Source organism: Haliotis rufescens, unplaced genomic scaffold, assembly GCF_023055435.1.
Source record: "Haliotis rufescens isolate VD_foot unplaced genomic scaffold, xgHalRufe1.0.p SCAF_22, whole genome shotgun sequence".
NCBI classification, from domain to species: Eukaryota; Metazoa; Mollusca; class Gastropoda; order Lepetellida; family Haliotidae; genus Haliotis; species Haliotis rufescens.
Genome location: NW_025963913.1, coordinates 11,279,797 through 11,306,884, shown reverse-complemented (window position 1 = coordinate 11,306,884; position 27,088 = coordinate 11,279,797). Strand labels below are relative to the sequence as shown.

General features: G+C 39.6%; 1 protein-coding gene across 2 annotated transcripts in view; it reads left to right on the top strand.

Annotated features, from left to right (window-relative positions):
- Positions 1 to 23,662, top strand: part of LOC124146403 (dynamin-1-like protein) — a 95,931-nt gene extending 72,269 nt beyond the window's left edge. For both annotated transcript variants that reach the window (XM_048401507.1, XM_048401506.1), the window contains exons 14-15: positions 8,930 to 9,138; positions 15,247 to 23,662. In XM_048401507.1, the coding sequence (XP_048257464.1) occupies positions 8,930 to 9,138; positions 15,247 to 15,303 (266 nt within the window). In that variant the 3' untranslated portion in view covers positions 15,304 to 23,662. The remainder of the gene's footprint in view (positions 1 to 8,929; positions 9,139 to 15,246) is intronic.
- Positions 23,663 to 27,088: the final 3,426 nt, after the last annotated feature.

Sequence of the window (27,088 nt, the reverse complement as noted above, 5' to 3'; positions counted from 1 at the left end):
GCCACTTACAAAGTGGATTTCCTCTGTTTTACATGATGTAGTGGCTAATCATATTGATGTACACACGATGCAGCCACTTACAAAGTGGATTTCCTTAGTGTAACAGGATGTAGTGGCTAATCAGATTGATGTACACACGATACAGCCACTTACAAAGTGGATATCCTCTGTGTAACATGATGTAGTGGCTTATCATGTTGATGTACACACGATGCAGCCACTTACAAAGTGAATTTCCTTAGTGAAACAGGATGTAGTGGCTAATCATATTGATGTACACACGATGCAGCCACTTACAAAGTGAATTTCCTTAGTGTAACATGATGTAGTGGCTAATCATATTGATGTACACAAGATGCAGCCACTTACAAAGTGGATTTCCTTAGTGTAACAGGATGTAGTGGCTAATCAGATTGATGTAAACATGATGCAGCCACTTACAAAGTGGATTTCCTCTGTTTTACATGATGTAGTGGCTAATCATATTGATGTACACACGATGCAGCCACTTACAAAGTGGATTTCCTTAGTGTAACATGATGTAGTGGCTAATCAGATTGATGTACACACGATGCAGCCACTTACAAAGTGGATATCCTCTGTGTAACATGATGTAGTGGCTTATCATGTTGATGTACACACGATGCAGCCACTTACAAAGTGGATTTCCTTAGTCAAACACGATGTAGTGGCTAATCATATTGATGTACACACGATGCAGCCACTTACAAAGTGGATTTCCTCAGTGTAACAGGATGTAGTGGCTAATCATATTGATGTACACACGATGCAGCCACTTACAAAGTGGATTTCCTTAGTCAAACACGATGTAGTGGCTAATCATATTGATGTACACACGATGCAGCCACTTACAAAGTGGATTTCCTTATTGAAACACGATGTAGTGGCTAATCATATTGATGTACACACGATGCAGCCACTTACAAAGTGGATTTCCTTAGTGTAACAGGATGTAGTGGCTAATCATATTGATGTACACACGATGCAGCCACTTACAAAGTGGATTTCCTTAGTGTAACAGGATGTAGTGGCTAATCATATTGATGTACACACGATGCAGCCACTTACAAAGTGGATTTCCTTAGTGTAACAGGATGTAGTGGCTAATCATATTGATGTACACACGATGCAGCCACTTACAAAGTGGATTTCCTTAGTGTAACACGATGTAGTGGCTAATCATATTGATGTACACACGATGCAGCCACTTAAAAAAAGGATTTCCTTAGTGGAACAGGATGTAGTGGCTAATCATATTGATGTACACACGATGCAGCCACTTACAAAGTGGATTTCCTTAGTGAAACAGGATGTAGTGGCTAATCATATTGATGTACACACGATGCAGCCACTTACAAAGTGGATTTCCTTAGTGTAACAGGATGTAGTGGCTAATCATATTGATGTACACACGATGCAGCCACTTACAAAGTGGATTTCCTTAGTCAAACAGGATGTAGTGGCTAATCATATTGATGTACACACGATGCAGCCACTTACAAAGTGGATTTCCTTAGTGTAACATGATGTAGTGGCTAATCAGATTGATGTAAACATGATGCAGCCACTTACAAAGTGGATTTCCTCTGTTTGACATGATGTAGTGGCTAATCATATTGATGTACACACGATGCAGCCACTTACAAAGTGGATTTCCTTAGTGTAACAGGATGTAGTGGCTAATCATATTGATGTACACACGATGCAGCCACTTACAAAGTGGATTTCCTTAGTGTAACACGATGTAGTGGCTAATCATATTGATGTACACACGATGCAGCCACTTACAAAGTGGATTTCCTCTGTGTAACATGATGTAGTGGCTAATCAGATTGATGTACACACGATGCAGCCACTTACAAAGTGGATTTCCTCTGTGTAACATGATGTAGTGGCTAATCATGTTGATGTAAACACGATGCAGCCACTTACAAAGTGGATTTCCTTAGTGTAACACAATGTAGTGGCTAATCATGTTGATGTACACACGATACAGCCACTTACAAAGTGGATTTCCTCTGTGTAACAGGATGTAGTGGCTAATCATATTCATGTACACACGATGCAGTCACTTACAAAGTGGATTTCCTTAGTGTAACAGGATGTAGTGGCTAATCATATTGATGTACACACGATGCAGCCACTTACAAAGTGGATTTCCTCTGTTTTACATGATGTAGTGGCTAATCATATTGATGTACACACGATGCAGCCACTTACAAAGTGGATTTCCTTAGTGTTACATGATGTAGTGGTTAATCATGTTGATGTACACACGATACAGCCACTTACAAAGTGGATTTCCTCTGTTTTACATGATGTAGTGGCTAATCATATTGATGTACACACGATGCAGCCACTTAAAAAATGGATTTCCTTAGTGTAACAGGATGTAGTGGCTAATCATATTGATGTACACACGATGCAGCCACTTACAAAGTGGATTTCCTTAGTGTAACAGGATGTAGTGGCTAATCATATTGATGTACACACGATGCAGCCACTTACAAAGTGGATTTCCTTAGTGTAACAGGATGTAGTGGCTAATCATGTTGATGTACACACGATGCAGCCACTTACAAAGTGGATTTCCTTAGTGGAACAGGATGTAGTGGCTAATCATATTGATGTACACACGATGCAGTCACTTACAAAATGGATTTCCTTAGTGTAACAGGATGTAGTGGCTAATCATATTGATGTACACACGATGCAGCCACTTACAAAGTGGATTTCCTTAGTGTAACATGATGTAGTGGCTAATCATATTCATGTACACACGATGCAGCCACTTACAAAGTGGATTTCCTTAGTGAAACACGATGTAGTGGCTAATCATATTGATGTACACACGATGCAGCCACTTACAAAGTGGATTTCCTTAGTGAAACACAATGTAGTGGCTAATCATATTGATGTACACACGATGCAGCCACTTACAAAGTGGATTTCCTTAGTGTAACAGGATGTAGTGGCTAATCATATTGATGTACACACGATGCAGCCACTTACAAAGTGGATTTCCTTAGTGTAACAGGATGTAGTGGCTAATCATATTGATGTACACACGATGCAGCCACTTACAAAGTGGATTTCCTTAGTGTAACATGATGTAGTGGCTAATCATGTTGATGTAAACATGATGCAGCCACTTACAAAATGGATTTCCTCTGTTTTACATGATGTAGTGGCTAATCATATTGATGTACACACGATGCAGCCACTTACAAAGTGGATTTCCTTAGTGTAACACGATGAAGTGGCTAATCATATTGATGTACACACGATGCAGCCACTTAAAAAAAGGATTTCCTTAGTGTAACATGATGTAGTGGCTAATCATATTGATGTACACATGATGCAGCCACTTACAAAGTGGATTTCCTCTGTAACATGATGTAGTGGCTAATCATGTTGATGTAAACACGATACAGCCAACTACAAAGTGGATTTCCTTAGTGTAACACAATGTAGTGGCTAATCATGTTGATGTACACACGATACAGCCACTTACAAAGTGGATTTCCTCTGTGTAACATGATGTAGTGACTAATCATGTTGATGTACACACGATGCAGCCACTGACAAAGTGGATTTCCTTAGTGTAACACGATGTAGTGGCTAATCATATTGATGTACACACGATGCAGCCACTTACAAAGTGGATTTCCTTAGTGTAACAGGATGTAGTGGCTAATCATATTGATGTACACACGATGCAGCCACTTACAAAGTGGATTTCCTTAGTGAAACATGATGTAGTGGCTAATCATACTGATGTACACACGATGCAGCCACTTACAAAGTGGATTTCCTTAGTGTAACAGGATGTAGTGGCTAATCATATTGATGTACACACGATGCAGCCACTTACAAAGTGGATTTCCTTAGTGTAACACGATGTAGTGGCTAATCATGTTTCTGTAAATATGATGCAGCCACTTACAAAATGGATTTCCTCTGTTTTACATGATGTAGTGGCTAATCATATTGATGTACACACGATGCAGCCACTTACAAAGTGGATTTCCTTAGTGTAACAGGATGTAGTGGCTAATCATATTGATGTACACACGATGCAGCCACTTAAAAAAAGGATTTCCTTAGTGTAACATGATGTAGTGGCTAATCATATTGATGTACACATGATGCAGCCACTTACAAAGTGGATTTCCTCTGTGTAACATGATGTAGTGGCTAATCATGTTGATGTAAACACGATACAGCCAACTACAAAGTGGATTTCCTTAGTGTAACACAATGTAGTGGCTAATCATGTTGATGTACACACGATACAGCCACTTACAAAGTGGATTTCCTCTGTGTAACATGATGTAGTGGCTAATCATGTTGATGTACACACGATGCAGCCACTTACAAAGTGGATTTCCTTAGTGTAACAGGATGTAGTGGCTAATCATATTGATGTACACACGATGCAGCCACTTACAAAGTGGATTTCCTTAGTGTAACAGGATGTAGTGGCTAATCATATTGATGTACACACGATGCAGCCACTTACAAAGTGGATTTCCTTAGTGTAACAGGATGTAGTGGCTAATCATGTTGATGTACACAAGATGCAGCCACTTACAAAGTGGATTTCCTTAGTGTAACAGGATGTAGTGGCTAATCATATTGATGTACACACGATGCAGCCACTTACAAAGTGGATTTCCTTAGTGTAACAGGATGTAGTGGCTAATCATATTGATGTACACACGATGCAGCCACTTACAAAGTGGATTTCCTTAGTGTAACAGGATGTAGTGGCTAATCATATTGATGTACACACGATGCAGCCACTTACAAAGTGGATTTCCTTAGTGAAACATGATGTAGTGGCTAATCATATTGATGTACACACGATGCAGCCACTTACAAAATGGATTTCCTTAGTGTAACATGATGTAGTGGCTAATCATATTGATGTACACACGATGCAGCCACTTACAAAGTGGATTTCCTTAGTGTAACAGGATGTAGTGGCTAATCATGTTGATGTAAACATGATGCAGCCACTTACAAAATGGATTTCCTCTGTTTTACATGATGTAGTGGCTAATCATATTGATGTACACACGATGCAGCCACTTACAAAGTGGATTTCCTTAGTGTAACAGGATGTAGTGGCTAATCATATTGATGTACACACGATGCAGCCACTTAAAAAAAGGATTTCCTTAGTGTAACATGATGTAGTGGCTAATCATATTGATGTACACATGATGCAGCCACTTACAAAGTGGATTTCCTCTGTGTAACATGATGTAGTGGCTAATCATGTTGATGTAAACACGATACAGCCAACTACAAAGTGGATTTCCTCGGTGTAACACAATGTAGTGGCTAATCATGTTGATGTACACACGATACAGCCACTTACAAAGTGGATTTCCTCTGTGTAACATGATGTAGTGGCTTATCATGTTGATGTACACACGATGCAGCCACTGACAAAGTGGATTTCCTCTGTGTAACATGATGTAGTGGCTAATCATATTGATGTACACACGATGCAGCCACTTACAAAGTGGATTTCCTTAGTGTAACAGGATGTAGTGGTTAATCATATTGATGTACACACGATGCAGCCACTTAAAAAAAGGATTTCCTTAGTGTAACATGATGTAGTGGCTAATCATGTTGATGTACACAAGATGCAGCCACTTACAAAGTGGATTTCCTTAGTGTAACAGGATGTAGTGGCTAATCATATTGATGTACACACGATGCAGCCACTTAAAAAATGGATTTCCTTAGTGTAACAGGATGTAGTGGCTAATCATATTGATGTACACACGATGCAGCCACTTACAAAGTGGTTTTCCTTAGTGTAACAGGATGTAGTGGCTAATCATATTGATGTACACACGATGCAGCCACTTACAAAGTGGATTTCCTTAGTGTAACATGATGTAGTGGCTAATCATATTGATGTACACACGATGCAGCCACTTACAAAGTGGATTTCCTCTGTGTAACATGATGTAGTGGTTAATCATGTTGATTTAAACACGATACAGCCACTTACAAAGTGGATTTCCTCGGTGTAACACAATGTAGTGGCTAATCATGTTGATGTACACACGATACAGCCACTTACAAAGTGGATTTCCTCTGTGTAACATGATGTAGTGGCTAATCATATTGATGTACACACGATGCAGCCACTGACAAAGTGGATTTCCTTAGTGTAACACGATATAGTGGCTAATCACATTGATGTACACACGATGCAGCCACTTACAAAGTGGATTTCCTTAGTGTAACAGGATGTAGTGGCTAATCATATTGATGTACACACGATGCAGCCACTTACAAAGTGGATTTCCTTAGTGTAACACGATGTAGTGGTTAATCATATTGATGTACACACGATGCAGCCACTTACAAAGTGGATTTCCTTAGTGTAACAGGATGTAGTGGCTAATCATATTGATGTACACACGATGCAGCCACTTACAAAGTGGATTTCCTTAGTGTTACATGATGTAGTGGTTAATCATGTTGATGTACACACGATACAGCCACTTACAAAGTGGATTTCCTTAGTGTAACAGGATGTAGTGGCTAATCATATTGATGTACACACGATGCAGCCACTTAAAAAATGGATTTCCTTAGTGTAACAGGATGTAGTGGCTAATCATATTGATGTACACACGATGCAGCCACTTACAAAGTGGATTTCCTTAGTGTAACAGGATGTAGTGGCTAATCATATTGATGTACACACGATGCAGCCACTTACAAAGTGGATTTCCTTAGTGTAACATGATGTAGTGGCTAATCATATTCATGTACACACGATGCAGCCACTTACAAAGTGGATTTCCTTAGTGTAACAGGATGTAGTGGCTAATCATATTGATGTACACACGATGCAGCCACTTACAAAGTGGATTTCCTTAGTGTAACAGGATGTAGTGGCTAATCATATTGATGTACACACGATGCAGCCACTTACAAAGTGGATTTCCTTAGTGTAACAGGATGTAGTGGCTAATCATATTGATGTACACACGATGCAGCCACTTACAAAGTGGATTTCCTTAGTGTAACACGATGTAGTGGCTAATCATATTTATTGTACACACGATGCAGCCACTTACAAAGTGGATTTCCTTAGTGTAACAGGATGTTTTGGTTAATCATATTGATGTACACACGATGCAGCCACTTAAAAAAAGGATTTCCTTAGTGTAACAGGATGTAGTGGCTAATCATGTTGATGTACACAAGATGCAGCCACTTACAAAGTGGATTTCCTTAGTGTAACAGGATGTAGTTGGCTAATCATATTGATGTACACACGATGCAGCCACTTACAAAGTGGTTTTCCTTAGTGTAACAGGATGTAGTGGCTAATCATATTGATGTACACACGATGCAGCCACTTACAAAGTGGATTTCCTTAGTGTAATACGATGTAGTGGCTAATCATATTGATGTACACACGATGCAGCCACTTACAAAGTGGATTTCCTAAGTGTAACAGGATGTAGTGGCTAATCATGTGCATGTACACACGATGCAGCCACTTACAAAGTGGATTTCCTTAGTGGAACAGGATGTAGTGGCTAATCATATTGATGTACACACGATGCAGCCACTTACAAAGTGGATTTCCTTAGTGTAACAGGATGTAGTGGCTAATCATATTGATGGACACACGATACAGCCACTTACAAAGTGGATTTCCTTAGTGTAACAGGATGTAGTGGCTAATCATATTGATGTACACACGATGCAGCCACTTACAAAGTGGATTTCCTTAGTCAAACAGGATGTAGTGGCTAATCATATTGATGTACACACGATGCAGCCACTTACAAAGTGGATTTCCTCTGTTTTACATGATGTAGTGGCTAATCATATTGATGTACACACGATGCAGCCACTTACAAAGTGGATTTCCTTAGTGTAACAGGATGTAGTGGCTAATCATATTGATGTACACACGATGCAGCCACTTACAAAGTGGATTTCCTTAGTGTAACAGGATGTAGTGGCTAATCATATTGATGTACACACGATGCAGCCACTTACAAAGTGGATTTCCTTAGTGTAACAGGATGTAGTGGCTAATCATATTGATGTACACACGATGCAGCCACTTAAAAAGTGAATTTCCTTAGTGTAACAGGATGTAGTGGCTAATCATATTGATGTACACACGATGCAGCCACTTACAAAGTGGATTTCCTTAGAGTAACATGATGTAGTGGCTAATCATATTGATGTACACACGAAGCAGCCACTTACAACGTGGATTTCCTCTGTGTAACAGGATGTAGTGGCTAATCATATTGATGTACACACGATGCAGCCACTTACAAAGTGGATTTCCTTAGAGTAACAGGATGTAGTGGCTAATCATATTGATGTACACACGATGCAGCCACTTACAAAGTGGATTTCCTAAGTGTAACATGATGTAGTGGCTAATCATGTTGATCTACACACGATGCAGCCACTTACAATGTGGATTTCCTCTGTGTAACAGGATGTAGTGGCTAATCATGTTGATGTACACACGATGCAGCCACTTACAAAGTGGATTACCTTAGTGAAACAGGTTGAGTGGCTAATCATATTGATGTACACACGATGCAGCCACTTACAAAGTGGATTTCCTCTGTGTAACAGGATGTAGTGGCTAATCATATTCATGTACACACGATGCAGCCACTTACGAAGTGGATTTCCTCTGTGTAACATGATGTAGTAGCTAATCATATTGATGTACACACGATGCAGCCACTTACAAAGTGGATTTCCTCTGTGTAACATGATGTAGTGGCTAATCATATTGATGTACACACGATGCAGCCACTTACAAAGTGAATTTCCTTTATGCCCCAGCGTAACATGATCATATTACATGTTCTGTTTGTCCTGACAGAGCGCCTCATCAAGTCCTACTTCCTGATAGTGCGTAAGAACACGCAAGACAGCATCCCGAAGGCCATCATGCACTTCCTGGTGAACCACGTGAAGGACAACCTTCAGTCGGAGCTGGTGTCACAGCTGTATAAGAAGGAGGAAGTAACTCTGCTGGAGGAGTCGGACCACATTGCTGCACGCAGGAAAGAGGCACAAGAAATGTTGCAGGTACATACTGCATGCCCATACTTATGTTTGTTTGTTTTGTTTGTTTGCTGTTTAACGCCTCACTCAGCAATATTCCAGCTGTATGATGGCGGTCTGTAAATAATTGAGCCTGGACAAGACAATTCAGTGATTGACATCATGAGCATCAATCCACGCAATTGGGATACAATGACATGCATCAACCAAGTCAGCTAGCCTGACCACCCAATCCTGTTAGTCACCTCTTACGACAAGCACAGTTGCCTGTTATGGCAAGCATGGGTTGCTGAAGACCTCTTCTACCCCGGATCTGCACGGGTTGCTCATAGTTATGATTAAGTTTATTACAGCAAGACATGTGAAGTTATGTACAGTCAATGTTTCCAGAATTTGAATACAATACATTGCCTCTATTACATCATTGCCATAAATCCTGGATTTTTGCTGTCATCAGAAGTCCTCTTCACTGCCAGATATATATCCTCTAAGATTTTACTTATCCTGCATTACTCCTTAATGCATTCACTGCTTACCTTACGACAACTAGAAGGACAGCGCAACTGTGAAGGTCCTGGGTGAAGAAATAAAGTTGTTGTTCTGAAGTCCCAATTACTGACCTTCCGTCGCTGTCCTGTGACCTTGATGACACCTAAGGTCATCTTCACATCACTGCTTGTCGCAGCACAGCAAGGACGTGTCCCAGCGGAGCTCTACTTTTGGATTAATTTAGACCTTCAGTTTTCGTCTATAATCCTAAAATTGATCTGCAATGGGTTATGTATTCTTTTCATATTACTTTCACCATGTTGTGTAGTTTTATGTGAATAAATTAGGTGTGAAAAGCCTCTTGTCTTTTTTCCCGCCACATATTTGTTGTTCGCCACCATTTTGAATTGTGTTACAATTGTTTGCCTAGCAAGGTAACTTTGGCGTAACAGTGAGTTGCGTATATATAAATTATTGTATACATTTTCAACTCGTTAAAAATATGTTTGCTGATAGATTAATATCAAATCTACGTCTTCTTCCATTCCTGCTTCATCAACAATTTTTTATTTGCGTACCTATGTTTGCGTGATTGTACTAATTGTCGTGGAAAAAATCTTACCAAGATTATCATCCATGTCATTTGGCTTACACGCATATGTGTTTGCCAAAATCTAAATAGCTTTGGTTTACATTGAGTTGCGTATATAAAAATATTGTATACCCTTTCAACTCATATTTTTGCCGATAGATTATTGCTCAATTCTACGGCATTCATCCAGTACCATTTCTTCAACAATGGTTTAACTGCGTAACTTATGTTTGTGTGTTGTATATATTGTCATGGAAAAAATTGCCCAAAGATGTTTATCCACGTTCCTCGTCATGCACGTAGATGTACTCGCCAAATTCTAATTGTAATTTTTGTGTAAATCTCTCTCCTACGAGTTTTACAAAAAAAAAGCAGGTTACTGACTATCATATTTTGCAGTAATCCCATCGTGAGACGAGAGGAATATCACAATTGCAGAATAGCGAAGGACATGGTTCGGTCATTACCACCCAGCCGTTATTATCGGCAGGTAATATGACGCCCGTAACTGACTGCAGAAGTACACCCTCCACCAAAATCAACAATACCGGAGGATTTTGTGCGTATCGTAACGTCTCCTACAGCACCAGCGTCTCAACTTGCTATGAAGGGGTAGCACAGACGCAATACCTTTGAGCTTTGTGTCTCAGTTACCTGCGCCGAGCACAGTGCCTGACTACTACCCAAGCGCCTCTATTACGCAAGCGACACACGATCAGCTTAGCGCTGTTCCAACATATCCAGCGCAGCAGATGTACAACTCAGGCGTCAACAATCACCGATGAGCCTTGTCTCATAGACCTGCGCTGAGTGCAGCATCTGCGTACCAATCAAGGTCTCTACAATGACGTCAGCCTTACAGTGTACCTCGGTTACGCAACCGGCACGTGATCAGCTTAGAGATTTTCCAACATCCTTGGCACAAGTGTAAGCAACTACATCTGCGCCTAACGTATACCAAATACCTAATGTGTTTTCTCGTACAGCATACATCGCTGGGCAGTAAGTACGGGAACATCGCCACATGGCTCCTTATCCAGGCGGGTCATCAAAGCCTGCTGATAGGGAAGGCACTACGCACTGGAGCAGATCACCGGCTTAGCACAAGTACCCGATTGGGTAGCAGACCATCTCATGTCAGTAACGTTTGATTTGGAATATCCAGCATAGACATACTGTTGGTAAGAAGAGCTGTAGAGTTGATTCACAACCCAGTCTTTACACCGGGGTTTTATCCTCACATCTGCCTGGTACCCATGGAGGACCCAGACAAGGTGAGAATGATCCACAAGCTCTCTGTGTTCAACGAACGTTATCTGAAGCGTCCACATTATTGCCGCCTCACCACGTTAAGACCTCTCATAATCAACATCAATATGTTTGATTCTTGATCAGTCATGACTATCCATCTCTACCGTAGACTCTTCAGGTCCAGTTCAATGTAGTTGACTACCAATGGGTAGTGTTTCCCATTTGACATGTCAGTGACTCTATGGCTATGTACAGGAGTAATGAAGCCAATAACTGCGTATCTACACTTGACGAACACTTAGTTCAAGTCGTAGATGGAGGATGATCTCCTGTGTCATCAACACATGTCAACGTTAGTACGTACGCCACAGGGAATTAACCAGGCAGACGGCTACTATTTCTTTTTAACTGGGATGGATAATCAACGAGGCAAAGTCCGGAGTTATCTCCTTCCTATTGGCTTCAGTTCATAGGAGGCCTGTTCCAGACAGACCAGGATCCACTATCTGTACCAAGGGACAGATGACACAAGTTTCTATGTCTGTTGTCATCTGCTCTACACCAACAGGGGCGGTCGGGTAGCCTAGTGGTTAAAGCGTTAGTTAAAGCCCATTTCTGGTGTCCCCCGCCGTGATATTGCTGGAATATTGCTAAAAGCGGCGTAAAACCATACTCACTCACTCACTCTACACCAACCACACACGCTTCACCAATGGAAAGTGTTGCTAGGGTTAATCACCTTGGCAGAGGACTCAACTGGCATGGGCCACTTACAACTGCAACCAATTCATTTTTTCCTGAACCCTTACATCAGGAGTCAGATCCACTCAAGGACATCACTCGACCGGTTAAACTAGGGCCTTACCTCAATTGGTGGAGTTGAATGTCTTCGGAGTCTCTTTATTTGGGTTTTCCCTGAATATACACCTGTTCGTGGACGCCCCCCTTCAGGGGAGGAGTGTTCACTTACAAGACCAGATAACCTCAGGGCTATGGTCCGGCACTCAGTGAAAGTGGCACATAAACAACTTGGAGTTGGAAGCTTTAATTCTGGCCATATCACATAGGCAGAATCAAATACAGTTAGCCCAACTCGCAATATTCACAGACAACAGCACTGCGGTGTGGTGCCTGCGCAATCAGGGAACACCACACTCCCACTTCTACTTCAACAGACATTCAGATTTTTTCATCTAGTGGATCGGCTGCAACTACAGTTCATAGTTCAGCACATCCCCGAATGTCGAAACATACCAGCAGACATCTTATCACATCCAGACAGGGTGACTCCCACCGAGTGGAAACTTCTCACAGAAGCATTCCAGTTACTGCTTCAGAAGTTCAGGCAACCAAACATTGACTTGTTTCTTACTTGCCTAGACCACCAACTCATGACGTATATCTCCCTGTTACCGGATCCGCAGGCTTGGGCAGTGGACGAGTTCAGTATCCCTTGGGAAGGGCTAAAAGCATACACTTTTATGCCACCAGTTTTACTTCCCAAGGTGATACAGGGGATCAAAGAGACAAGGTATCTTGCTCTCACATTGGTCGCGCCCTGAAGACTGGTGAGAGGGTAGTTTGTCGAGCTCAGAAAAATCTATCTGAAGACGATCCACTACCTCTCCCTTAGTGGACCAACCTACTCATCCACCCTCACAGCAAATAGCCTCACCTTACGTCTGCACGCATGGTTCATCTTTAAAAGGCGTTTAAGTGCGAAGGGTTATTTCGACACGGGAAGCAAAGCTAAAGCTTTAGTTCATCGTTCCTCTCCCAGAGGACTATATGTTGACAAGTGGGGATCATTTGAGACTTTTTGCTCGGCAAAAGAATCAAGACACTATGATTGCGTCACAACAATTCCTAGCTGAATACCTCCTACATTTGCGTACGCAAAGACACTTGGAAGGTTGCACCATTACTACGTAATTGGCTGCACTTAACTCAGTGTTGGCTGTTCCGGAAAATCACAAGGTGATTCAGGTCAAGGAACTACAGGCCCTATTACGCTCATTCAGGCTTGAGGATCAGAAGGCCAAGTTCCGCCCACCTGCTTTGGACTTGAACGTGGTACTTCGAGGTTTGTGAAGGCCCCCTTCGAGCCCCTCTGTGCATCTTCATTTTATGACCTCACCAAGAAAACAATGGTTTCTCTTGGCATTAGCAACGGCAGCACGGGTGAGCGAACTACATGTGATCGACACCACCCAGATCCGTTTTGAGCATGGGACGCACGGAGCGGTACATCTCAGGTAATGCTGGGATTTTATTACTAAAATCTACTACCAGGCCAACCTGACCGTTCCTTCACCATCCCACCAATATCGACTATTGTGGGAGCCGTACATGAAGGTGAATTTCTTCTGGGCTCGGTGCGAGTTTTCATTCACCCCTCTAAGACTAGGCGTGGTTCGAGGAAGCGGTTATTTATACCCGTGTTTACTACGTCCACGACCAAAGTTAGTCGCAAACACCATATCTCTATGGTTACACACAGTAATCCTTCAGGCCTCCGAGATCGCCAAACAGAATCCACCGAGAGCGAATTACCATCATGATATCAGGGTGTTAGCCTTAGCATGGCTCAATACAGTAATTGTTTTATTGGAACAATAATGGAAGGATTTCGTCACAGGTTTTTGTTAGTCATTATCTTCGCGTTGTGGCTCTCGAGGACGTTGAAGGCGTGCGAAGTTTGGCCCTCTGGTTGTAACCCAGCAGGTTACCAACCCCTGACGCAAATAATGAACTCGCCCTATACAGAGCCAGCCTACTTCCACGTGCAGTCACTCAGTCGCCACCAGTGGAAGAATATTAGACAATCTTGTTTGTCAACGACGGCTCTGTAAGTAAGTAAAGTATTAGCAGATTAGCTATTATTTTCTTTATTACTAAATGTGTATTGGGAATTTCTCTTTATTTCCTATGTACAGTCATTTTGATTTTTGAACAACCCTTGTTGAAGTGTTCAATATCTGCCCCTATTTGCCACTTGTCTCAACAATAAATTTCCAGTGATTTTACATATCTTGCAAAACGTCTTCAGATTAAGACCACAGTTGCAAGATGGCTGAAGACCAATATGACAGAAAGCTACCATCACACGCAACCTTCTACTCCAGTGCTAGGATCCTGCGAACCCAACAATGAGGGCCTTATCAAACAGCTCATGTGGCTCAATAAGATAATATTTTGATCTTTGCAACCAGCAGTAGAGCAGATCATAGGTTAACGACTGGACTAGCATTAGTCAATCTGCTAGTGATCTACTATGCAATGAAAGTTATCTCAGCACCGAGTGACGTCATAACCAGAAGGGATGTCATTGGAAGAGATCACCCACAGAAAGTGGGAAAGAACAACATTTGACCCAAAAATGACATCATTATCACCGGATGTGACATCATAGAAATACCAATATGATGGTATTTAGTGGAAGTTATCATGTATTTTGCATTTTATCTAAAGTTTCTCTGTTTTCACCATTTAGGTGATTTTAACAACACTGCCGTCAGTTATCTTGGATTACTAGATGTTCCTCTGGTTAATTCTTGCATTGATGTAATAGAGGTGATGTTTTGTTGTCTTACATATGTGCAGAAGCACAGAAAGAAGGATAGAGGACATATATAGGCACAAGTTACAGGATAGCCTGCAGTGAACAGGACTTCTGTTGAACATCTGAAGATTTTGTTGTGTGATGACAGCCAATATAAAGGATTTCGAGCAATGATGTACTGGAGGAAGTATTCTTTGAATTATAAACGGTGATTACTATTGTTTGATTTTTGTTTCAGGCACTACAGAGATCTAGTCATATAATAGGAGAAATACGAGAAATACATTTATGGTGATAATTGTGAGCTTGGCAGGACAGACTGTACTAGAGTACACCACTGTCATACAGCTACACTCACAGCATTGATACAGGTGCTGCTGCTGCTGCTGCTGCTGCTGTTGTGTCGGGTTGTCACATGCTGTGTACTGGGGAAAACATGTAAGGATGTGATCGGACTTGATTCAGCTGTGTTGGTCAGAGGGAGCATATGGATGCAGCCAAGCTTTGTGCAACATTTCAAATTACATACAATTGTGCAACATGTACTTCATTTGTGGCTGCAATTTCATTCACATTTATATTAAAATCCAATTATCATTTAACTGGTATTAGATTATGGTATGAACCCCCCTGCAAATGATCAGCAATTTTAAAAATGGAATTTGCAATCATTTAGTAAAGTTACAAGAGGAATGCTTTTGAAACTTGTTTAATACAAATGTAATTCAGCCACACCAACACTAAAATTTCTTTAGTTGCTGAGCTTTCTTGAACATTTACTCTTTCTCCCATTTCATTCAAGTGGAATTGGGAAAGTCTGTGCAGAATTGTCAGTAATAGTTTTCATGTTGAAATTTTTCTTTCATTCATGTTTTGCAAGCTGCACCTCAACAGCTGTTTATTGTTGGAGTAGGAAGTTGGTGGGAGGATAATTCAGAATGAGGTTACTTTGATTATTGTAAATTGCTAATGCTCTGATGGTTTTCTCAAGGATGTGTGTTTCTATGTACACTGTGAAGTTCCTAGTGGGATCATCTCCATGTACAAGAAGAGATCATCAGAGAGAACACTGAAAGCCCACATGGCACAATGGAAAGCCAATTCTAGAACACAATCTCATAGCTGAACTCAACATTAGTCACTGTATGGTGAGCTAATAAATGCCACTCCAATTTGTACTGGATGCTGTAATGACTGTTTGGAAATCTTTCTTTATTTGAAATCATAAAATCCATACACTCTTGCTAATATGACTGAGAAGTTAGACACTTTTCCAGCATAACAGTAATGTTAAAATATTGTTAAATTATGTTTACAGTAGTTTTAGCACTTATTATTACTGAGTTGAATCAGGTGTGAATAGTAGTTGTTAAGGTCAGTTTCATGACAATTTGTTCAGCTGTGGTTACCAGGTACATTGTACGTACTGGTAATCACTTTCATGTATTCATTTGCCAGTTATGCCTCCAAGACATATTGATACATATAAGCATTGACTATGATCTTTGTTTCATTCATTGTGTTAGAATCCACGAAGTAATTTTTTTAATGAAAAGTCAATCTACATGATTGTTTCTGATGAGGAAAATATGCAATATGCAGATGAATGGTGTTCAGGTGTGGTAGATACAGGCTCATGAAGACAGGCTATATTCATTTGGACATTCATTACATTTCTGTGAATGATAAGAAGTCCATTGTGTTAGATATGGTATATTTCAAATAAAGATACATTTTATCCAGTGCATGATTGCTTGTTTAACAGTGGTGTTTGATGTTTATCTGCAGATTTCTTAATGTTCAATCTCACTTGTACAGACTTTAATAATTTTACTCAATAAATATTTGATGTTGCCAATCCAAAGAAAAATTCTTGATATACCAGATGTTTAATATTACCTTGGAAAATTCCAAATAGGAAAAGGTTTGATGTTAGATGTTGTCAAGACAAGATTCTTCATGATTAGGTTTATACTATTAATCAGTATGCATCCAGGGAGGTTAGAAGTGAAACGGTTTCATAGAGGTTTTGTGATTAACAACTAACTTCTGAAAACCAAGAAAAGTAGTTTATTTGGGGAGCTGTTGATTGTAGCAGGTAGAAACATTGAAAATTCTTGTTTTGTTATGTCCTTCTGATTATTTTGGAGAGAGAGTCTGTAGTGTGTTGCACCTAACATCTGTACATTGATGGCAGGCAGTTGACAACTGGTTAGCATGTGTACAGGAATGAAGAGAAGCCACACTATGACCAGAGCCCATGAAAATGTTTTATGATAGTGCAAGCCTTCTAAATGAGACAGCAGATGAAATCATATCCTGTTTGTGAGGCATGGCATCATCTGTTAACTTATTCTCCTCAGAAACCGTTGCTAAAGATGCTGAAATTTCACATGCATGTACCCACATACTTTTGTGTGATATTAGGAATTTTGACCTTTACATTATTACATTATTACCAAGCCCCCTAAATTCTCTCATAAATTCTTGTAATAATCTTCTCCTGTGAATCCTCTGTACTGATGAAGCTGAAAATGTGCATGGATCCCCCCACGACGACATTTTTTGTTTAAATCCTTGTCATTTAATCAAAAATATTGAAGAAATCAAAATATCAGAAAAGGAGGTTTAATCTTTTTCTGAAACACCATTGGATGTAGAAATCTTAAACTGTGTCTAAATCATAATTGTTATGAGAAGCTTACAGGCTGACTAGATACAATTAAACAACCACCTATATGGTGTCTGCTTAATATGTTGCTCGAATTTGAGCTCTGCTGCTGCTGCCAACACAATAGGTTTCCTCAACCACATGCCAATGCACATACTGGTATGTTTGGGACTTCATATCTGATATACTTCCTATGTACTTTTATAACATTTGACAGGATCAGAGTTAAATTCAAGGTCACTATGAACTAGGAATAATAAAAGATTGTGTAAATGACAACATGATTATTTAAGGAAACTTGGTGCACATGATCCTGAAGTCAGTATCTCCTTCCTGTGAACTCTATATAAGGTCAAGGTCATGGTCACAAGAGGTCAAATTATGAAAACATATGGTGAAAATTTTGGATTCATTCTTGACAAATCACACAAAAATATTCCAATCATTTGTGATATACTCTCAATAATTAACTCAATACCTATCACTTTGAAAGTCATTCACCCGTGAACGAAATGGAGATTTTCATATTTGTAATACCACCACCTAAGTTTGCAACAAGTGATTGGATGACATTGAAAGTCAAGGTCATACAGTGTGAGTTGGGCAGCCAAAAGCTTGTGTACAAGATAACTTGAGAATTTATTATTGGAATTTAATGAAACTTTAAGTACATGATCTCCAGACAGTTCAAGGTTGAGATTAAAAGTCAATGCTATAGGCATGAAACTTTGTTTCAACTATTTGCTGCATTGGCTGTGTGTTTTCAAAAACTGGAAGTGTTGTTATTATACTTGAAGTGCTTATGACCTTGTTATCAAGGTAGCTAGATTGAGGTATAAGCCTTTCTGCTTGAAAGTTGTTCTTATTTGGTGTGTGAGCAACTGTCACCTGATGTCACTATCAAAATGGTTCATTATACATGTTTCTGATGGGAAAGTATGGGCACATTCAGGAAAAGGTGGATTGTGCTACTTCTGTTTTAGTATATTATGCAATCTAATTTTTCTAGTGATGAATATTTTCAATTTATTAAAGTATTTCAGCATTCTTGTTGAAGTCTCTAAAATGCTGACTTGCAATAAAAATCAAAGTAGATGAAAGTTTTAAGAGCACAATGCCCTATTTAACATTTCATCTAATTATCTAAATAGATGGAGTCACAATGGCAGAAAGTAAATTTTTCTCATAATTTGGTTGCCAAGGACACAAAATTTGACTAAAATGTATTCTCAAGAACCACAAAGCGTAGAAAGCTGAGACTGTATTGTCTAATTAGATTCAACAATGTTCAAGGCATCATGATCATCAACTGTAGGTGATGGTGCGGGGTAAAAAATCTGAAAGTTATTGCACCAAGTGTTTTAAAATGATGTTGACAAAAACATTGAAGAATTTTATTCAACAACTTGTTTTCAGAAATCTTAAAGCTTGAATGGAAACATTGATGATAAGGGCAATGCATTATGTCCAGAGTACAAAGGTTAAGGGAACTAAATTATACTGCCAACAAATGTGTGGGGTCAATTGTCTCATGAAATATGTTAGGAAATATATCTTATGCTTTCATGGCCAAACTTGGTGTATGACATCTTATTTGAATATGACAAAAGACCAGGGGCAGTAATGTCTACGTTATGGTAATATTTGTCACAGATCTGAAGCTTTGCATCAAAATGGAAATTTTATCATTTATGAGATGTGAGAAATTGTTTGATAAAGCCATAAGAAAAGTGCATCTCCTCTCAAGGTGAGAGGGGCGGTCGGGTAGCCTAGTGGTTAAAGCGTTAGCTCGTCACGCCATAGACCCGGGTTCGATTCCCGACATGGGTACAATGTGTGAAGCCCATTTCTGGTGTCCCCCGCCGTGATAATGCTGGAATATTGCTAAAAGCGGCGTAAAACCGTACTCACTCACTCACTCAAGGTGAGTAGAATTTTATGTAAATGTAACTGCTGTGTATTGCAAAAATGTTGTGCAATATTACATATGACAGTCATTGTTATCCACAATCAGTTAATCAGTGTTTCTTTGGCTTATGTTATTGATATACTGTGTCATTATCATATGAGTTGAGGCTTTTGATGAGTACCCATTTTGTTGCACATTGTTTGTGTGGCATAACTAACTACTTGGCTGTTTAGATGGGATTGCCCACACACTCTGTAGCCTACTACGGACACAAGGGTGTGTGCAGTCTTGGAGGTTTGAAATAAAGCAGCCACCCTTTACATGAACAACAAAGGTTTTGTACATGGCAGAATATATTAATACATGTTTTGTGTAAGTGTGTTTAGTCCTGTGTGGAGTGAGACTCAGTGAGTGTGTATTTCCAACATTTGTGTGTATTCTTGATATTATGTTATTGTACACTAGATTCTTGTGGCGCTGCTTTGGAAACATAGCATCGAAGGCACCTTGGTAACTGCATAAGGTAATCCATTTTAGGTATTTATTTATAAGTTCTGGTACTCGTTTGGAATTTAGCATATTGCAGCAAATGTGGTCAAGACATTTTTTCTGCATAATGATCGTTCTGGAGGATATGTGGTAGGATTTCGTTTGATTTCATTTCATGAAAAAAGACTTGACTAACATGAAGCGCTTGTTGTAATCAAATGTGTGCACATATTTGCATAGATAGTTAATACTCATTTTGATGCTGTTGTTGAGAAATGGAATCAGGAACTCTGTGATCTATCACAAGGATTAGCATCAATATTAAAACAATACATTTTCTAGAAGCCATGTATTCAAAGGAGTCATGATAAGTGTTTAAGTTCACCTGACAAAGTCAAATGAGCTTTCTGTTATGACATGTTGTCTGTCTGGTTGTCCATTCATTGATCCAATGATCCCAGGTAAAGTGTCTCTAAAACATGCTTTGATTTTACAGGAAGATGGTATTACTTGATATGTTTTTGCCTCTGTATTCTTTTGACCTAGGTATGATGTTTGTTCTTCACTTACCCTTGTTTTTCTTAAATTAATTTATTTTCAACGTCTCCTGAAACCTCTGGGTTTTTAACGCTGATTTTGCGTGTTTATCATCCCAACACTGTCTTTATAAAATGTACTGAGAGAATTCATGGCAGCCTTATAGAAAAAGTCAATTTTAGGTCACTTGATATTAAGCGCCCTACTTGAAAAAGTGCCCTCTGACCAACTTCTAGAGCAATCTATAAGTAATCATTATAAGCACCCCTACTAAGACAGAAAATTTACATGGCAGTCAGTATTCCTTATGTATATTGTAGATTATTTACAGAAAACAGAAGTGTGAAAGGGAATATTATATCCTATTATTAATTTTGACCTCTGCACTTTGACCATGCAACTAAGTTCTCTTAAAATGTAATTCTTTGCAGTGTTAACCAATGAAGCTGAAATTTTATGTACTTATTCCCACGAATGATGACACCCCAAATTGTTAGTTTAATCCTATTTTATTCATAAATGGAAAAAAATTGGGAACAAATCGTCACCTTTATTTGTTCTCCCCAATGTTTTCAACAAGTCAAACAAACCCTTTTTATGACCATTACATAGTGATTTGTTCAGAATGTAATGAAATTTGGTATACGTGAAATTTATGAGTGGCTCTCACCACATGTTTCATTTTGGGGGATTTTGTTCTTGTTTGACCATGCTCTCAAGTTCTCTCAAAATGCATAATTGCCTCGGTAGACTTCTTGTCTGATGAAATTGCCAGACTTAGGGAGCTGAATTTTGGCATGTATGTTTCTCCTTTATATGATGACAGCTTATTTTGTACAGTTATACTTTAGTGTCTGTAAGTAAATTTTTGCAGGATTTTTTTTTTAAGAATATCAATTGTGACAGCAACTTTTGTTTTGTGGCTATCTTTGCTCTTTAAACTATTGACATTATGTCCAGGAGAGCTTTAGTGCACTACATTATCCATGTATTCAGGCTTCTCTTCATGTCATTATGATCATTTCGTTTGTTGCTTAACACCGCACTCAACAATATTCCAGCTACATGATGGCGGTCTGTAAATATTCGAGTTGGGACAGGACAAGCCAATGAGTGATAGCATGAGCATCAATCTACACAATTTGGAAAGTCATCGAGCCTGAGCACCCAATCCCTTTAGTCGCCTATAATGACAAGCATGGGTTGCTGAAGACCAGTTCACCCGATCTTCACGAGTCATGATATTTTGGAATAACGTATACATGTCATATGTTTATGGCATATTTTCATTTTTGAACGAGCTACAGTCTTTGACTTTCCTGTGTTTTACAGAATAGCATATTTAACCATCACACGCTGCAGTTGGTGTAGTTTTAATGGATTTCAACATGTCTTCAGAAACTTAGGGTCATTAAAACACAGCTGTCCTACTGAAAATGTAATATTTGCCCATTGTTAAGCTATTTCTGCATATATCATTATTATGTTTGATAATCAGTAGTTATGTTGTATGACATATGACACTTTTGTTTGTGCGTTTTTTGCTGTCACAAATTGTGACCTTGATATACTGCAATGCCTTGGTAGTCCTGATGAACATGTTGTGGTCCTCTGCCCTTTATACATTTTCTATTATCAGATTTAATGAACATGCTTGGAGGATGTTTAATGGAGAGTTTTGTTATTTATTTAACATATCCGGATTTGCATTTCTTGATGTAATATAAAATTCTTGAAATATTCAGGTGAGCTGCAGAGCTTTGTGCATTTTGTTCCTAGGTTTGTTTCTTTCTATGTATAAATATTTTCCAGAAAATCAAATATTTTAATCTAAAATGACTGATGTATGTTTATGAAAACCATGGTGTTATCCAGCTAGATAAACCAGAATGTGATTAAGGAGATAAATATACAGTAAACTACGTTTATAACGAACACGCTTTTAACGAACTGGCGGATATAACAAACTGTTCTTTTGGCCCCAGCCATTTCCTGTATATATGCTTATAACGATTTACGGTTATAATGAACTAAAATTTGTGGTCCCTTTGAGTTCGTTATAACCGTAGTTTACTGTAGTGTGTTTTCCGCGTAGAGATTTTGACAGAGATTCAAGACATGTTAAAAAAATGTTAGAATTCAAAACCTCACGTTATTGTGAACATTTCAAGGTGTCAGATGTACATTTGTAACCTCTACATTGAAAACACAATAGGTTTATTTCCATTCAACCATGACAAAATGACAAAAGAAACATAAACTCTTGGGTTATAACATACTTGATGAGTTATGAGGCATGGGTTGAGCCTAATATCTACAGTGGGTTGAGCCTAATATCTACAGTGGGTTGAAGGTGTGAAATCAGTGATCAGCGAAAGAAATGCTACTGAATATATACTTTCTTTAGTGTTTATGAGCAAAGATATGGTCTTGTGTAGATTTATAACCACTAGCTGATAATCAGAATGCAGGATTTTACACAATCTCATTGAAGAGTGTATGATATCAGCCATCCTGACAATAGACTACTAGCAGGAGGATGAAGGTCTTTTGTAATTACTACAATACATAGATTCAGTATTACAACCAGTTTACAAATAACAGTAAATTTTCTTAAATTTTGACTTTGTTTAATGTGGGCCTTTGTTGAGGATGGAATGGAGAATATCAGTTTTATAGGAGATTGTGTGTTGATTGGGAGGGACTGGCTGCCAAGGATATACAAGCATGCAAAATACTGGTAACATACTACCACTCACTCTCTTTCCAATCTGCGCAATTGTTTGTCAACAGTTCACATTGCTTGGAGTAAACCATGAAATGTAGCAGGCACTCTTCTGCACTCCTCATCCGTCGTGTGGGCTTGCTTTGAAAAGTGTTTTGTGTGCAGCCAGCGCCTCCAAAATCGTTTGCCTGAGGAGAATGAGTGCAGCCCTTCTATGCTGTAGTGCTTGTTGTAACCTGACCATTCCTTGTAGATACACACTAGAATAATTTAGAATTTTGTACATAAGTGTTTAATGTCTGCAATTAAAATGTCTTCTTGTTCTTGGTATTTGTGTTGTCTACTCCCAGTATACAGAACTGAGTAATGGGAAGGCTTCAAAATGTCAGAAAATCATCAGGCACATGTGATATTTAGCTTACCTGACCAAAAGTGAGCCTGGTTGCCTGCCGGCTGTATGGGCCTGTCAGAAGACTAGCTGAAACCCCACCAGACCTGGATATTTTCTAGAGGTTCAAATTAAAATTTCATTTGTTTGCCACATTCAGTAATAGAAGAAACTGGACAGTTTTAGGTTTTGTAATTTGACCACTGCCACCTTTGATTTTTGTAATGTCTACTACACACAACTTCTAGGCATTAGATATTATTCTTACACGGACTACTTCAATATGGCTTTTTAAATTCTTTTGGCACATATGAAAAGAGTGTGTAAACTTTTTTTCTGATTGCTTGTCGTTTTTTTAAAGATCTTGGTGTATTTATCATTGAACTTAATATAAACCTGGAAAGGGACCAAAAATGTTTTGTTCAAAATAAGTCTTTAGGTCAGAATCAACATTCAGGTTTTTGTAAACATATCTTTGTGAGTTTCTGAGTTATGGTTCTCAACAGGCATAAACAGGGATATTATTTCACAAGCCTTTCTTTGATTACATTTTTGTGAGACACTTTTAGGCTAGCAAGCTAAGAAAATGAATAGCTAAAATTATACCACTTTGATAGAACCAATACTCATAACATATACAACCACATTTGGTGTGAGATATGAGAAAGCAAGTCTATGACAAGTGTCCAGCAAATTTCTGTAATTACGATAAAAATATATGGATTAAAGCCAGGTCTCTTCCTACACTCTTTAACTGCATGTTCTTGGTACAAAAAGAAACTACATGTGAAAAAAATGAGGTGTTCAAATCCAATCAATATGAGCATCTAGGATGTAAACATGTCATGTTCCTTACAAGCAAACATTCCTACGGATCACCAACTGTCACACTGTTACAGTGTTGCACATGACCAACAAAACCATTTCTGCACGTGCATGTTCCCTAGGATTATGGAAAACATGCAGGCCGTCACCTGTCCGTGCTTTAGAAAGCTGATAGAGGCCTAGATCAACGTTCATCCAAAGGGTTCTGACAGGTGACATAATGCCACTTTTGTCACGCGCTGAACGCCACCCAGCCATTAGAATGCTTGCAACAGGAAGAACACAACGGGAAGTTGAAATACGCCTCAACTGTCACAGAAACCACAGCTGCACTCATGCGTCAACATCAGCAACAGAATGATGTCGGAGATCCACCACGCTCTGTACGACCAGCGTTACGACCCTGGCACGGGACCGTTGAATACTGCTCACCCATTCGCGGAACCGGATGCAAATGGATGTGACGACATACAGAAAATTCTTTATAAGGAGGATCCATCCTAACACCATCAGAAAAAATGCTTATGTGCACGCAGACTGCGTTCCCGTCGACCTTTCATAGCTCCAATTCTGACCAACAGGCAGTGACGGCCTCACCTACATCGGTGCAAAACGTCTTGTTAACAGACGAGTCCAGCTGCTTGTGCCCCATTTCGATGGGCGTCAGTGTGTATGGACGCACAGGAGAACGTTATGCACAGATCTGTGTTATTGAGACAAATCGTTTTGTTAGTGGCTATATAATGGCGTGGGGGAATCAATGCACATAACGGTACCCAGCGTGTTGGAAATTATACGGGTTTAGGTACAGAGACCAAGTTGTGGTAACATCAAAGGGTTATCATCCTTATTTTGAAAAACAACTGCGCAAGAAGATACTGAGGAACGTTCATCACATGGTGAAACCTGGTTCCATCGCCATGACCTCGAAATCAAACATCCGCCTAGGACTTCATTAACTGCTGGACGATGGAAAGTATACACAGTATGTTTGATTATGGCTAAATATGAAACAAACGAGAAAAGGTTATTCGATGTCGACGTATTTGATGTAATATGTCTGTATTGTCTAATCATCTGTAATACTGGCCTCCTGGCCAGACTACGAAATAAATTAAGTTCTGATATTTTTCTGTTCGAATCCGGTTCTCACGTGCAACACGAGGGTGGCAACTGAACTTTTACTGTCAACTCCCTTGCCTCGGCAAGATGGTCCATGATACATTATGCCGAGAGCCGCGATAGGGTCAAAAGTCAAGACATGTCTGTAGGACCACATCGCGACTCTTGGCTACTGTTTTTTCATTGCTTGGGACGGGCTACAAATGTCAGATTTAGATCGGGCGTCTGAAGACAGGGCTAACCTAACAATATGTTGACATGGCCATGAATGTGTCCATCAACACATTGTGGATAAAATAAGCCTGATCTGAAGTTTCCATCTCTGTTTTTGACAGTGAGTATCGTATACTCAAAAACTTGCTCATCGCTATGGTGTCACAGCCGGCTTGGGATAATGCGGTACCGGTCGTTTGTCAAAAACATCAAAAGAGGAGGGTTACATACACTGATGGAATAAAATAAAGGATCGCATAGATGGCGCAGACAAGATTTTAATACAACACTTGAACAAATGAAAGCTGCATGGTAAATAATGATTTAATCTCAGTTCTTCAGTATGACGTGTGACCACCACGAGCTCTCACAACAGCCTGACAACGTCTTTGCATACTCCGAATTAATGCCCGGATTGTAGCCCTTGGAACATTATGCAACTCTTGTCTTAAACAGTCAAACATCTCGCCCAGATTACGAGGTTGATTAATACGATCTCGCACCCGACGACCAAGAACGTCCCATAAATGTTCTATCGGGTTAACGTCTGGACTTTTAGCCGGCCATGGAAGCACAGCGACCTGGTTCTGCCTAAAAAAAATCGGCTGAAACACGAGCAGTATGTGGCCTTGCATTGTCCTGCTGAAACTCGAACAACCGCCCAACTCTGTTAGCGAACGGAAGCACCACTGGGCGTAACACTTCGTCACGGTTAGACGACCATCCACACGAATCAAATCTGTTCGGTTGTCGTAGGTGATTCCACCCCAGACCATCACTGATACACCTCCTTAAATTACATTTGTGACGTCACTCTATTGTTTAAGCACTCCATTATTTTTAAGGAATGGAGAGTTGCTGAGGCCATCAGTATCTCGATTCTACTACTCTTGGGAGTATTAGAATGGGATTCGAATAAAAAAATCTTTCAAACGACAAAGCAGCTGAAAAAACGATTAGGAAAATAACAACCTTTAATGACCAAAATGGGTTTTTTTTAAATTAAGCACATATACTCCTGATTTCATTTTAATGCACATTCACATTTATGGTAATGTTCAATTTCTCGTTGTCAAGAGCGACTACACCACTGCGAACGCCGCTGGTAGCCGTCTCAGTCGAACCCTGAATGACACTGCTCACAGCCTTCTTCTGAGATTCTGTTGTACGCTTGTAGTTACGCACAGCCGTGGATCTATGA